At 51.0% G+C, this 15,091-nt stretch overlaps 1 protein-coding gene across 4 annotated transcripts in view; it reads left to right on the forward strand.

Moving 5' to 3' along the window:
• TG (thyroglobulin) overlaps positions 1-15,091 on the forward strand; it is a 259,920-nt gene that overhangs the window by 9,102 nt on the left and 235,727 nt on the right. For all 4 annotated transcript variants that reach the window (XM_045049597.1, XM_045049596.1, XM_045049595.1 and 1 more), the window contains exons 6-10: positions 6,869-6,975; positions 7,444-7,587; positions 8,008-8,193; positions 12,158-13,255; positions 13,685-14,272. In XM_045049597.1, the coding sequence (XP_044905532.1) occupies positions 6,869-6,975; positions 7,444-7,587; positions 8,008-8,193; positions 12,158-13,255; positions 13,685-14,272 (2,123 nt within the window). The remainder of the gene's footprint in view (positions 1-6,868; positions 6,976-7,443; positions 7,588-8,007; positions 8,194-12,157; positions 13,256-13,684; positions 14,273-15,091) is intronic.

The following is a 15,091-nucleotide window of genomic DNA, read 5'->3' on the forward strand; positions in this document are numbered from 1 at the left end:
AACCGGGAGATCATGACCTGAGCCGAAGTTGGACGCTTAACCGAGGGAGCCACCCAGGCGCCCTGACCTATAGATAAGTTTAAGGATTTAAAAAACAAACGTAAAAAGGGAGATACAGGATAGATCTTGGCCCAAATAATCGGATAGTTTCTCGTTGTTCAAGATGGCTGCTTTATCACTGTACGAGGACGGCACAGACCTGCAGACATGATTGAAACGTCCTAAATAAAAGCAGTAAGCATATTAGGCTGTGAAAACTGATGGGAATTCTCTGAGAGAACCTGAGCCTCGATGTGGCTGGCTTCCAAAACAGCCCGTTTCTTTCCTTCTGCAAGAGAGAGGATCCCCAGGGGCTGTGCTGGGAGGGGTCACAGGCTAGGGGCCTGTGCACAGGGACTGTCCATAGAGAAGTCTTATTTGAACTGCATATTACTTTAAAAACTGGAAAATTTCAAGTTAACTCTATGAAATTTCTGCTTGTGGAGGTAAAAATAGTTGAACGTCAGCAATTTTGTATGTTTCACCTAATACATAAAATCTGAATTCCTGAATCCTCCCATGGCACCAAGAAGCTGGCCTTGAACTGTTCTTTTTGGACTGATTACACACGGTCCAGTGCTCTGGGTCCCTCCAGGTGTCCTGTTCCCTGCTTTCGTCTGCATCACCTGCCTGGGCCCGTAGCATTTGCCTTTGTGACCCCCATTCTAACTCTGCCACTGCTTGGCAAAGTGACCTGATCATTTACTCTCTCTGCATCTCTGTGCCTCAGTGTCCCCACCTGAAATAAGGAGACTGCACCTGCTCCCTAGGTCATGGTGAGGATCTGATGGGGCCTCGTCTTTGAAACCACTGAGACAATTGTGAATTATAATGCAGTGATCATGATTACTCATGTAGCACCCAGCTTTAGCAAACGTGGGTTAGGGTGTGTTTCCTCCCAGGCTTAGAGAATGGTCTTCCCGTGTGCACAAAAGAATTTCCAAACAGCCTGATTTACTGATACTCACGGAGGCAAACCAGTGTGTGCTCAGTTCAAGTTCAGCTGAGTGCTCACTGTATACAGGCAATTGGACAATCTTCTGCCTACTTTAATATTTACAAAAAATAATTGGACGGTTACGGTCTCTAGCATACGGATGAGGAATCTGAAACACAGAGGCTAAGGAGCTCCCCCTGGGAAGCATAATTAGTGGGTTCTAGAGCTGTTTGGCTCTGTTCACTCTCCCACGCAACCTTGATTCAACTCTCTTTCCCGGCACAGTAGGCCCGCAGTCTGTGCTTATAATCAGCCTGTGTGCCAGCTTGAGGCACGGTTCATAGCTCCTTCCACAAGAGGGCAGTCGAGTTAAATGCAAAAATTCAAGACTAAGCATCCATTGTTTCAGACAGACAAACAAAAAAAACCTTACTCCTGAAATGGGATCCTTTCCTTTATGTAAGCAAGCATGTCTCTGGGGGAATTCCGACTTAGGAAGGTCATGGGAAGGGTTGGGTGGTCGGTTACTGGAAGCCCAGCCAATTTCAGGGATTTCTCGGTAAGCTGACCTGGGCATGGCCAGGCCCAGCCGCTCTACGGCGCATGATGGTAGGAGCCACAGAGGCCGTGTAGAGAGTCTAGACTTAGTACCTAAGGCTGCTGATAAAATAAAGGACGGCCAGTTCTATTTGAATTTCAGATAAGCAAGGAGTAATTTTTCTAGTATTAGTATGTCCCCAACATTGCATCAAGAATTTTGAGCCTGGGGACGGAGATTGGGTATGTCTTGAGTTTAGCATAGAATGGACTGGCTGGGGAAGAGCAAAGTGGGTGCTGGTGGGGGGAGCTCTGTGAGCCCGGAGGCTCCTGCACTGGTCCAGGTGAGAGACGACGTAGGCGTGGATTAGAACACGTGATGGGGGGGTGACTGTGGGGGAGACAGGGCAGCGGGAGAAGCCTACACAGGATAGAATCCACAGCACTCATTGAAGGTGGAGGGTGAGAGGGAGGAAGAATCAAACCAAAGTCTGGCTTCTAGACGGATGGTGCAGGATGAGTTTGGAAAAGGAAAGTCACAAGTGGGATCGTGGAATATTGAATCTGAGAGGGTTTCTTCGGGAAATTCCAGCGGAGACGTGACACGAAGTGGTTGGCTTACTGGCATGGGACCTGGAGGGGAGGCTGGAAGCCTGGGGGGGGGGGGGGGCTCATCTGCCAACCTGCTGTGGGTTCTTAGACGTGCTGGGTGACGACCTGTACTTGAACGTGGCTGCAGTGTCTGTGCATTTGAGGAGGTCCTTTGCCTCCGGAAGGCCACGGCTCACTACACCTATTCGCCTGGTGCCTTAGAAAAACCATGTGTGGTGGTGAGTAAGCTTTGGTAGGTCTCCCGACTCTTCCCTGCCTTTCATATTGCCCTCGGCCAACCACTAACTAGGGAAACGCTTTGTACGTAAAGGTCTTAAAAGCCGATGCCATTGCCAAGGCCTTAGTGGTCTGAGCTAAAATTCAGTTAATTTGTTTTTGTTCTTAGGCCCCGTCTTTAGTGACTAAGCAAACTCAAATTTTCTTAGCAACCAGTCTTACCAAGGATGTAACCCCCACTAGTCAGATAACCCAGGGAGAAGGATCAGATACATCTTAATGCGTCGCCAAGGGTCACTGTTACCGGAATATGTGGAGAAGTCCTTGTAGACTGACCATCGGAGACATCCGTGCTGGGTCAGAGCTCCTACTTCAAGGGGCACTCTTCGGGCACAGGAGAAAGCCAAACTAATTGCTAATTTGTTAAGGGATGGCTAGGGATGGCTAGGTTTCTGGAGGGCCCTTCTGGGGGTGGCATGGAGAATCTGACTGAGCCATGGTGTCAGCTACCTGAGCCCAGGGCACGGGGGGCCAGACGCCTGCTGGGGCCTGACGTTTCGTGTTCCACTGAACCGTAACCGTGATTTCTCCAACTCTGGGCTGGCCACCATGTGAGGGCACCAGGCCTACCATCCTGTCCCCCCCCCCCCCCCGCCCCGCGCTACAATTTTCTCCCTTGAACACTTTCTTACGATCATTCTGAGCTGTTCCTTTTTATTCAACAAAAAGGGCACATCCTTTTTCACTAGGTGAAATATGTCCTTTTTGGTTTTCAAGCTCTGTGTTGATTTTCGCTTCCTCTTTTCTTCTGACACGCCCAGAACAGGAGAGAAAAGGAAGAGAGAGGAAATCGTAGGGAAGGCAAAATCAGGGTAGAAGGTACGAAGGAGCCAAGGCAAAGGTTGCACGTACGGTTCATTCTATAAAGTATTCTTATCACAGGTATGAGCGGCTGCTTACTTATGTCTGGGGGCCTTAGAACCAGAGCAAGAGAAAACAGTCTAAGTTATTTGGTTTCTGCCAGATAAAAGGAAACCTCTTTTTCAGAAGAACACAATCTGTTCTTCTATTCGAGATGGGCAAAGCTTTTTCGGATCCTCATAAAAGGGGGTGATGCCGTGTGCCGTAGGGTCCTCCGTGACTTGACCGGACAGAGACAGACAGGACAGTCAGTTTCCTTAGCCCCGTGCCCAGAAGGGGAGTGGGCAGGGCATGTTCAGGAACGGTGTGTCCATGACAGAGATGCTTGGGTTCCGACATTCTCCTCCAGATCTGTGGCCCCCCGCTGCCCCAGTGACTACCAGCCTCTCAGCTAATCCTTCTGCCCACACTGTCATCCTCTGCCCCCACTTTGAAGTTGGAGACGGGCTAAAGATCCTTGCAGATGTGTTCTCCATTCTCTCCTTGGCAATTCATCGTTCTTAACTTTGCAATCCCACTCAAGGCTCACATCCTCTGGAGCCTTCTTTGGCCGTACAGCAGGTTCCAAACCTAGCTGGCCCACGTGTGAGGATGGGACCTTTCTCCCTTTCCCGTGGACCTCGGGTTCAGTGTTCGTGGCTGGACTTCTGCTGGGGTGGCAGAGAAGGGTTGGGAATCCAATGAGCAGGAGGTGGGAAGCACGGCCAAGGCCCTCCCGTCCTGGCCGCCCAGAAAGCACCAGTGACGACAGCGGAAGCAGCTACGAAGCCGCCCTCTACGCTGTCACCTGCTACCCTGGGGGAAGAGTCCAAAATTCACGGTGGCGGTGCCGTTTCAGAGATCAGCCACGAAAATTAGATTGTATCAAATCGGACTTTGGGAACTAAGGAGATCGAGGAAGATTCAGAGCTTGAACTTCCCATTGGGTGCGGGGCGGGGTCCCCTGAGGACCAGGCTCCGTTTCAGAGGCAGCCCCCCTTCCCGCCAGCTGCGGACGCCCACCCCCGGGTCTGGGCTGGGTGATCTTAAACCAGTCTGTTCACCACTCCGAGGGCCAGCGTTCTCGTTTGCAAAGTGCAGCTTTGTAAGTGTTGTCGTGAGGACTGAGAAGGAGTGAAGAGGGTGCTTGGTGCAGTGTTGGGTCGTCCAGTACGTTCCCCCCGTTATTGTTTTCATTCGTAGTGGTTAACGGCAGTGACCACATGTGGCTAGGCCAAGGCCGGAGCTCTGAACTCTCTTCAGTGCACGCAGAATTGGCAAGGAGGGGTTACAGGCGATGGTGCAGGGGGGTTTCCTGGGAGGACGCCCTCCAGCTAAAGCCACAGTGATCTCCAGTATGCAAGAAGCGGGGACAGCGACCGTGAGGTCCATGCAAAAAGCACATGGAGGTCCAGGAAGTGGGTAGCTTCTAAGGCCGGAAACCGAGGGAGGAGGACTCTGCCCCCAAAGTAGTGGGATGAAGAAGGCTCAGAATTCCTTCTGCTGGCACCGGCCCCGGGACATGACGCTGAAGAGGGCCTTTGGGGTGAATTGGCAGAACGCGGGACTAGAGTGACTGGAACCTCCCGTGTCTCCTGTTGTTACGGGTTCGGAACCCGGGGCCAGCCAGGTGGCCCATTCCTGTGTTCTCCAGCACGTGTATGTTCCACATCTATTAGCTATTGGGAAAGGGCACACAGGGGAGAGTGTCCGAACACAAGAGAGTCGTGTGCCTCTGAGAATGTGCAACAGGAACCAGGTGCAGCCAACACCCATGAAGAACACCACTGGCAGACAGAGGCATCACGTGGGGCGTAAGACCTGGGTTTACAGTCTGTCTCCCACCGCTATTTCAAGATGGTGGCCAGCATACTTTACTTTCTTAACCTCTAAAATGGGTACCAAAAAAGTCCACCTGCCTTTTAGGAGTGTTAAGTGGGTTAAACAAGTCAATATGTAGTAAACATTTGGCAGGTGGTCTTTTACAAGATAGTGTGCAAAGAATGGAAGTGATTATTATACTACTGTCACCTCTCTTAGAATTGAATTACCCCAGGGACACCTGGGTGGCTCAGTGGGTTAAGCATCCGACTTCGGCTCAGGTCATGATCTCGCGGTTGGTGGGTTCGAGCCCCGCGTCGGGCTCTGTGCTGCCAGCTCAGAGCCTGTGGACATTGCTTTGGATTATGTCTCTCCCTCGCTCTCTGCCCCTCCCCTGCTCGCACTCCATCTCTCTCTCTCTCTCAAAAATAAAGAAATGTCAAAAAAGAGAGAGAATGAATTATCTCAGGTTTCAATTCATTTTTTGCTTTTATTATATACCTCTAATCCGTGACGACGAACCTGGTGAAGGTTTTAGTTTCTGTTATGCGTAATTCACTTACTACAACACCCCTTTTTATCTAGCTTATAGATACACAATGATCAATGGCACGGAGAAAACAATCCATAACCTTACAGTGCTCCTGTAAGCTTGTTGCCTATTCATTGCCATGCAAATTAGCTAGTACCTTCTACGCCCCCCGTTCAGGCTCTGAGTGATTCCTGGGTTGCCTGTTGCCTTCCAATGCTGCTTCATGTCTGTTGAGGTCGTTGTGGTGTACGTACAGGCCATTTTGCAAGCTGCCGTCTTCGCGGAGTGTTACGCGTGCATCCATTTAGGAAATTTACTATAATTTGCTTCTTCATTTTCCTATCGTTGGACACTGAGCTTGTTTTCAGTATTTTGCTGGAACGGATCACACAGCAATGGATCTGTTTGTGCAGAGAGCTGCCGCTTTCGCGAACTCATTGTTTGGGGATATATTTCCAGGCATAGGTAGGTGTGCCAACCCCCCAGGGCACGGAAACGAATCTCTCAATGTCGCGTAACAATGAAAAGCGCCTCTCCGGTTGCTTAATCACTGCACACGGGAAGAACTCTTTAATAAAGTTTCATGTCACCTCAGTTTCATCTTCCAGGATGGGGAACCCAGCGAATTAGCTCCTTATGAAACCTGCCGGGTCAGACGTGGCTTGGGCACACTCTCCCCGCACGTATGGAGAGGCACGCATAGCGCTTGTAGTGGCGTCGTATTGATTCTGTGTTGTTTTTCTCAACTATGGAGCGGGAAATGTCCTTAAGAATTTCCTAGGGTGGAATCTGGCTTCTTTTCAAGCTCTGGAAAAGTCGTAAAGGGCTCTGAAGTGGTTTGATCTCCCCCAATGAGATCATCCACAATGTACCATATGTTTGTAAAGCCAACTTGGCTTCTGGTCCCTCGAGTTACAGTCTAGTAAAGTTACGCTCCGGTCATGGGCCGTTCATTACCTGTTTTCTGCCTGACCCCGTGAGACACACGCGTGGGTGTGAGTTGGTGAAATGCCACATGTGAGGGAAATGACTAGTGAGCAGGTAACAGCTGAGCACAGCTTTGTTTTTCATCTGTCCAGCCGAGCTCGGGCCAGGTGAAAACCCGGTTGAGAAAAGAAACACATTTCCTGCAAGAAACAGAGAGCAAATGGCATGAGATAAAAAAGCAGACATTCCTTCTCCCCAGATGAGATGAGGCCACGTTTATTTATTTCTGCGAGCGGCGCTCGTGAGGATTTGATGAAGCAGGGAGCAGACATCTCCTTCTCTCCTAGGTTTCCAGATGCATTCGTGACCTTCAGTGCCTTCCGGAACAAGTTCCCTGAAGTGTCTGGGTATTGTCACTGTGCTGACAGTCAAGGGCGGGAACTGGCTGAGACAGGTAAGCGCACCTCAGGCAAACCGAGGGGGGTGGGTGAGAGGCACCTCCCAAACCCGAAAGCCTGAATATCATTACCTGCCAAGCAGAAAGAGCAGTGTCTGGCTGCTCCCCAGCTAAGCCGCACAGTTTGCAAATGCTCATCTCCGGTGCCTTGGACACAGCTGCTGGCCCATATGGAGCCTCTGTGCACACTGGAAAGAGGCGCCCCGCTCTGGGCAGATGCAGCTCCCAACCTGGAGAGTGGAGGACAGGATGGCTTTCCTCTTAGCAGTGCTCCTTTGTGCCGTGAACAACCTGCACAACCGTACAGGGCAGCCTTGACTTTGGACACTATTAAAACCTTGATCAGACCCGATGCCTACGATGCCCAGGAAGGCTCTGGGCCTCCTGAGGTCTGTTTGAACAGCAGAGTCAGGACTTGCCTTTTGGAACGAACCCATCCCTTGAAACACTTCTGCCTTTGCTCAGGTCTGGAGCTGTTGCTTGACGAAATTTATGACACCATCTTTGCTGGCCTGGACCTCGCTTCCACCTTCACTGAAACCACCCTGTACCGGATATTGCAGAGACGGTTCCTAGCGGTTCAGCTCCTCATCTCTGGCCGGTTCCGATGTAAGTAATAAGCCGACAGCAGACGTGCGTGTTTCTGCTTGGAAGAAACCGCTGGGTTTTAAAGTTGCTGCGGTCTCTGTGGCTGTTTTGCCTAAGTGGGTGCAAGGATCTAAAACCAGGACGGGTTTTTTTTTTTTTTTTATTTTGAGAGAGAGAGAGAGCGTGCACACAAGCAGGGGAGGGGCAGAGAGAGAGGGGGAGAGAGAATCTCAAGCAGGCTCCGCGCTGTGAGCGCAGAGCCGGGCGCGGGGCTCGAACTCACGACCTGAGCCGGAATCAAGAGTCGGCTGCTTAACCGGCCGAGCCACCCAGGCGCCCTGAGGGTTTACAACGTTGTGAAAGCACACAGAGTGCATGCTGCAAAGACCACAGCCCTGTTCACACACCGTCCTCTCCTTTTCCCGCGTGGCTCTGCCCTAGGCCCCACAAAATGCGAAATGGAGCGGTTCACAGCGACCAGCTTTGGTCACCCCTACGTTCCCAGCTGCCGCCGGAGCGGGGACTACGAGGCGGTGCAGTGCCAGCGGGCAGGGCCGTGCTGGTGTGTGGACGCCCAAGGAAAGGAGATCCATGGAACTCGGCGGCAAGGGGAGCGGCCATCGTGTGGTGGGTTGCCTCTCGACGGCCTCCTCTTTTGCTCCCGTCGGGTCGTATTACTTTAACTGTTTCTCCAGACCAGCCGCTCCAGAACCCGTGAGTCCCGCTGCCTCCTGAGCGTACCCAGAGGCCCTTCGAGCCCACCACGGTGGAAAACCCACTTACCGCCATTAACTTCTGACGTGTTTCTCCTCCTGGGTCAGACGTGGTCGATTCCTTCCTCAGCGAGCCCAGGGGATATTGGGGGGCCTCACAGGTGAAGGAAAAACAGAGAATTTTGTTTACTTGTGCCACGAGAGAAGGAGCGCAGAGCAGGGTAGGGTCAATTCGATCTTGTGAAAGTGCATGAAGAGGAGACATTCAGGAAGGCTTCATGGAAGAGGTGATGCTTGGCTAGAGTCTTCTAAGATAACGACGTTTTCTGAAGGAGGAAAGTAAGGAGAGGTGTTCTCTATCTATAGAGCAGGGAAGTATAAGGACATAAATGATAGGCATTGCTCTGCTACTGGGCACCGAATCTTCAAGAAGAGTAGAGAAATAAATTGCTGGGTGTGGTCAGGGTGGGGCTCTGCACTACAGGACTGGGGGAAAATGGGGGGGATGAGACAGTGAGGTCTTTCGTACCGAAGCAAAGGCTTGGGGACTTCTTCCTGGAGGCCAGGTGGTGACGTTGAGGGGTTTTACGCTGGAGAGTTCCATGGTGGGTTCTGTGTGTAAGAAAGACCACCCGGGCACTTTGAAGGAGAGCTTGAAATCAGTGTTAGACTGCAGGCCACGGGGCCAACTTGAAGGTCATTGCAATGTCCTGAAGAGAGATAAGGGGACTATATTACTTTCCTGGAGCCACTGTGACGAATGAGCACAAATTCAGGGGCTTAGAACAATAGTTCTGGAGCCTAGAAGTCCAAAGTCAAAGTGTCACCAGGCTCATGTTCCCTCTCTGAAGGCTCCAGGGCAGAATCCTTCCTGGCCTTTTTCCTGGCTTGTGATAGTTGCCGACGATCTTTGGCATTCCTTAGTTTGTGGCAACGTGGCCCCAAATTCTGCCTCTGTCGTCACATGGCTGTCTTCCCTCTGTGTCTGCCTCTGTGTCTTCCTCTCTTCCTACGACGACACCGGTAATATAAACTTAAGAGCCCGCTCTACCCTAGTATGACCTCGTCTTAACTAATTATGTCTCCAATGACCCTATTTCCGAATAAGGTCACATTCTGAGGTTTCCAGGAAGGATGTGCATTTTGAGGAGACCCGATTCAACCTGGTACAGGGACCAACATTAAGTAGCAGCAGTGGTCTGGGGAGAAGGGTGTGGACTTGCGAAATGTCACAAGGCCCTCCAGTGAGGCCGTTCCATTTTACCACTGAGACCCTGAAGGGAGTTAGGGGGGAGGGGGATGGAGAAATCCAGGAGCGCTTGTAGGCTTCCCACTTGGGTGAGCTGGATGGATCCCGCAAGGTCTCAGTGAAGGAGGAGGGCAGGTCTTTTTATAGCCTTGACACAGATGAGCATTCGTGTTCATTCAATAATTCCTGTTAAGTCATTGATTTCTCCAGCTTCACATTTTGAGTATTCTGCTCGGCGTTTGGTAGTATTCAGTCTACTAAGCGTGAGAATCTAGAGGAAGAAAAATTTCAAGCGCTGCCCTGAGGGTATTTATGATTACGTTGTCGTTGTCTTAAAACCTAGAGAGTATGGTGCCCTCCAGTTTCCAGGTGGACACAAAGAACTATGGTTTTCCAAATTAAAACCAGAATGCTACCAAATGCGTGCATCATATATTTTTATTTTTTCCTCTCTGGCGTATCAGTCCTATTTCCGTGGAAACGAATGCCACATGGAGCTGAGATTTGCATTTTTTTCTTTTTGCCCTGGTAACACGACATAACAAATGAACGGAAGGGATACACTCTCCATGTCGAAACAGAATAAGCACAGCAGTGAACTTTATTTCTTCCATACCTTCCTGTAATACCTTCCATTCAAGGAAGCCATGCCTGGTTGAGGAACGTGTTACGGGTTCTGACGTTGCCAGTATTTTTTCTCTCTCCGACTACAAGTTCCAGTTCTTTCTCTGTTGCCTGGTGACAGAGGGAAATTGGCCGACTTCCTTTTTGGCATCCGCGTGAACCGAAGGAAAAGAATTAAGTTGGCGGTGGGTGGGTGGGTGGTTGAGAAGGACTGCTGAGATTTATGGTTTTACGGAGAAACGTGGAGCCTAGTTCATTCTACCCGAGTGACAGAGACACTTGGAATTTGAATTTAAGGCCTTTTTTTTTTTTTTTTTTTTTTTTTGTATTTTTTTTTTGTATTTTTTTTTTTTCAACGTTTATTTATTTTTGGGACAGAGAGAGACAGAGCATGAACGGGGGAGGGGCAGAGAGAGGGAGACACAGAATCGGAAACAGGCTCCAGGCTCCGAGCCATCAGCCCAGAGCCCGACGCGGGGCTCGAACTCCCGGGCCGCGAGATCGTGACCTGGCTGAAGTCGGACGCTTAACCGACTGCACCACCCAGGCGCCCCAAGGCCTTTTTTCTTAATGTGATTACTGTCCACTGGAATATTCAGACTGAATGACCTGACCAGGCATGGAGTTGACTGAGTTGATCACCCTTTAATTAATAATTTCAAGGAAAGATCAGGAAGGCTAGAAAAATGTGCTAAGTGTGTTTGCTGCATGGACATTACTGTATTATATTTTGGGAAATATATTTCCTATAGTATGTTATAATATTAGATATTACAACCTAGGAGATGTTTCTTATTATCGGAAATACTCATGGCATTTAAAGTACGGTTCTTATCTTCAAAGAGACTATCAATTAGTTGGCCTAGACAAGCCTACCCACAAGGAGGGATTAGGCAGCCGCACGAAGAGCAAATAATGAAGCATTAAAGTCCATTAAAAATTCCAACAAGAGAATGCTGGAAAAAAATTTTTTGCATTAAAAAACAAATGGGAAATGGGGTTCCTGGGTGGCTCAGTCGGTTAAACGACCGACTTCCACTCGGGTCATGATCTCGCCGGTGGTGGGTTCGAGCCCCGCGTCGGGCTCCGTGCTGACAGCTCAGAGCCTGGAGCCTGCTTCGGATTCTGTGTCTCCCTCTCTCTCTGCCCCTCTCCCACTCCCACTCTGTCTCTCTTATCTCTCAAAAATAAGTAAACATTAAAAATATGTTTAAAAAAATAAAATGAAAACAAATAGGAATTTGTCGGTGTATGAGTTCCCGAGGGCTGCCGTCACAAATTACCACCAACTCGGTGGCTTCATCCGATAGAAATTTATCCCCTCCCAGTCTGGAGGCCAGACATCTATAACTGAGGTCTTAGCAGGGCTGGGCTCTCTCTGAAAGCTCTAGAGAAGGATGCATCTTTGTTCTGTCCAGTTTCCAGGGGCTTCCAGCGACCTTGGCTTTCTTTGGCTTTTGGTGTTCTTTTTTGGCATTCTTTTGGCATTCTGCCCCCATCTTCACGTGGCCTTTTTACGAGCACATCCATCATTGGAGTTAGGGCTCGCCCCAGTTCAGTGTGACCTCATTTTAACCGACAGCACCGGCAAAGACCCTACTTTCAAATGATGTCATGTTCTGAGGTCCTCAGTGGACGTGAACATTGGGTTTGAGGAGGAAGGGAGGACACCATTCAGCCCAGTACATTTGGGGCATGCATTTGGTCAGCTTTTCCGAAGGTGGGCGGGCACCAACGAGCCTTGCCTCACAAGGGGGCCACCCTCCCGTGAAAGGTGGGAAGGGAAGTCACGTCAACTGGAACCTTCATTCCCCCAAACGGCTGCCACAGACACTGCTTGGGGGAAAGAAAAAATAAATAAAAAGGCAGGGAAGACAGAGGTACAAAACGTAGGTGTTCTTGATTGAACTGTTGGACATCTTACTTGGAGAAGGATCTGGGGGGTTGTCTCAGGAGTACTTGTTGATGTTAAAACCATTTCTCCTGTTTGCTCTGTCTTGTGCAGCTGAAGACCAATCCTGCGCCTCTGAGAGGAGGCAGGCCCTGTCTAGACTACACTTTGGGCCCTCGGGCTATTTCAGCCAGCACGGCTTTTTCTTGGCTCCTGAGGGAAGACGGGTCTCCCAGAAAGTAGCCAGATTTGCCACATCCTGCCCGCCCTTGGTGAAGGAGCTCTTTGTGGACTCTGGGATTCTCCACCCGATGGGAGAAGGGCAGGGTAAACAGTTTTCTGCCTCAGCAACTCTCCTCAGAGAAGCCATTGGAGCGATTTTTCCCTCCCGAGAGCTGGCTCGTCTTGCCCTTCAGTTTACCATGGACCCAAAGCGACTCCAGCAAAACCTCTTTGGAGGCAAATTTTTGGTGAATGTTGGCCAGTTCAACTTGTCTGGAGCCCTTGGCACAAAAGGCACGTTTAACTTCAGTCAATTTTTCCGGCAGTTTGGTCTCCCGGGCTTCCAGAACGGAGGGACCGACCTAGCTGCCAAGGCTTTCTCCTTGGGACTGGATTCAAATGCTGCCGCAGAACCCCCCGAAGCCTCTGTGAAGGGAGCTGCTAGGAACAGGCCGATGGTGGGCAGCTTTGGCTTTGAGATCAACTTACAAGAGAACCGGAACGCCCTGACATTCCTTGCGTCTCTCCTGGAGCTTCCAGAATTCCCTCTCTTCTTGCAGCACGCCATTTCCGTGCCAGCAGACATAGCGAAGGACTTAGGTGACGTGATGGAAATGGTGCTCAGCTCCCAGGGCTGCGGGCAGACGCCGGGCAGCCTTTTCGTCCCGCTGTGCTCGGCGGAAGGAGACTACGAGGACGTGCAGTGCTTTGCCGGGGAGTGCTGGTGTGTGGATTCCCGGGGCAAAGAACTTTCTGGCTCCAGGGTTAGAGGCGGACGCCCCCGGTGTCCCACAGAGTGTGAGAAGCAGAGGGCCCGCATGCAAACCCTCGAGGGCAGCCAGCCCGCGGGGTCCAGCCTGTTGGTCCCTTCTTGCACCAGCGAGGGGCATTTCCTCCCCGTCCAGTGCTTCGGCTCTGAGTGTTACTGCGTTGACCCTGAGGGTCGGCCTATTCCTGGAACTCGAAGCGTACTTGGAGAACCCAAGCAATGTGAGTCTGTTGCGTGTTCAGTCCACAAACCCTGATTTGTGGGGCCCCGACTCAGCGCATTAGGGAAAAAGTGAATTCTATTGTCGCGTAAGCCCCAACTTCTGCAGCGGCGAAAACTGCCACTTAACGTAAAGATTGTCCAGAAGCGGGTCGATACTGTTAACCATTCCCGGGATTGAATAGGGAGACTCATTTGGCTTTTTAGGGGCTGCCCCATAGGTTTCTGCAGAGCAGACAACAGTCTCAACAGTGCCGTTTCAGTGACGGGGATGCACTCTGTCTAGATGTTATTTACAGATTTGAGGCTGATGGGATTTCTGTGGCCGTATAAGGTTTCAGATGGGGCTTGGACCGTCAGGGCTTTGCATCTTAGCCTCGTGGGCTCCCCGCACTCCTTTACCTGACATGCCTCCTCCTTGTTCCTCCCAGGCCCCACCGCCTGTCAGTTACAGGCCGAGCAGGCCTTTCTGCGCACAGTGCGAGCGCTGGGCTCTGACTCCAGCCTGCTGCCCACCTTCTCCAGCATCTACATCCCGCAGTGCGGCACCGGTGGGCAGTGGAGGCCCGTGCAATGCGATGGGCCCCCAGAGCAGGCCTTCGAGTGGTACGAACGATGGGCAGCTCAGAACAACGGTGGCCGGGAGCTGACCCCTGGCGAGCTGCTCATGAAGATCATGAGCTATAAAGAAGCAGCTTCCAGAAGCTTTCGTCTCTTTATTCAGAGTCTGTATGAGGCCGGCCAACAGGGCATCTTCCCAGGGCTGGAGAGATACCCTTCTTTCCCAGACGTCCCGCTGGCCGTGATGGAAGGGAACCTGACCCAGCCTGGAGGGAACATCCTCCTGGAGCCCTACGTCTCTTGGCAGATCCTGAATGGCCAGCTCAGCCGATACCCAGGGCCCTACTCAGACTTCAGCACTCCTCAGGCACACCTTGACCTTCGGAGCTGCTGGTGTGTGAATGAGGCTGGTCAAGAACTGGAAAGCACCCGGACAGAGCCAAGCAAGGTCCCAGCATGTGAGTTACACCCCGTGGAGAGCTGAATTTGTGCCTTTCTAAAAAAGATGTCTGGTAGGCGTGTACTGAGTGTCTGAGCTGGAGTGGAGTTCAGATACGGACAGGTATATGTCCCTTCAATGCTCGAGGCACCCGAATGCGTTAGTCGGCTCGGGCTGCTGCAAGAGTACCGTAGACTAGGAGGCTTAACCAACAGGCATTTCCCATAGCTCTGGGGGGGGGTGGAAGTCCAAGATCAAGGTGCTGGCTGATTCCGTTCCTGCTGAGAGCTGTCTTCCTGCATTGCAGAAGGAACTGTGTATTCACATGGCAGAGAGAAAGTGCTCTTTTTATAAAGACCCTAATCCCATCCAGAGGGCCCCACCCTCATGACCTCTTTGAAACCTAATCACCTCCCAAGGGTCCCACCTCCCAGTACCATCACTTTAGGGGTTAGGGCTTCAATACAATACATTTGGGGGAGAGGGGGGATGCGAACGTTCAGACCAGAACGCCAACGCTCGTAGAAAAGAAGTGACTTCCCCACATCCACACAGTTGGGTGTTGGCGAAGTTAATGTAGTTCATGTTTTTAAAACGTTTATTTATTTTTGAGAAAGAGAGAAACAGAGCATGAGCAGGGGAGGGGCAGAGAAAGAGGGAGACGAAGAATCCAAAGCAGGCTTCAGGTTCTGAGCTGTCAGCGCGGAGCCCGACGGAGGGTTTGAACTCATGAGCTGTGAGATCACAACCTGAGCCGAAACTCTGACGCTTCACCGACTGAGCCACCCAGGCGCCCCAATGTAGTTCATTTTTATTTTTATTAAAAAAATTTTTTTTA

The sequence above is a fragment of the Felis catus genome, chromosome F2 (genome assembly GCF_018350175.1).
Source record: "Felis catus isolate Fca126 chromosome F2, F.catus_Fca126_mat1.0, whole genome shotgun sequence".
Lineage (NCBI taxonomy): Eukaryota > Metazoa > Chordata > Mammalia > Carnivora > Felidae > Felis > Felis catus.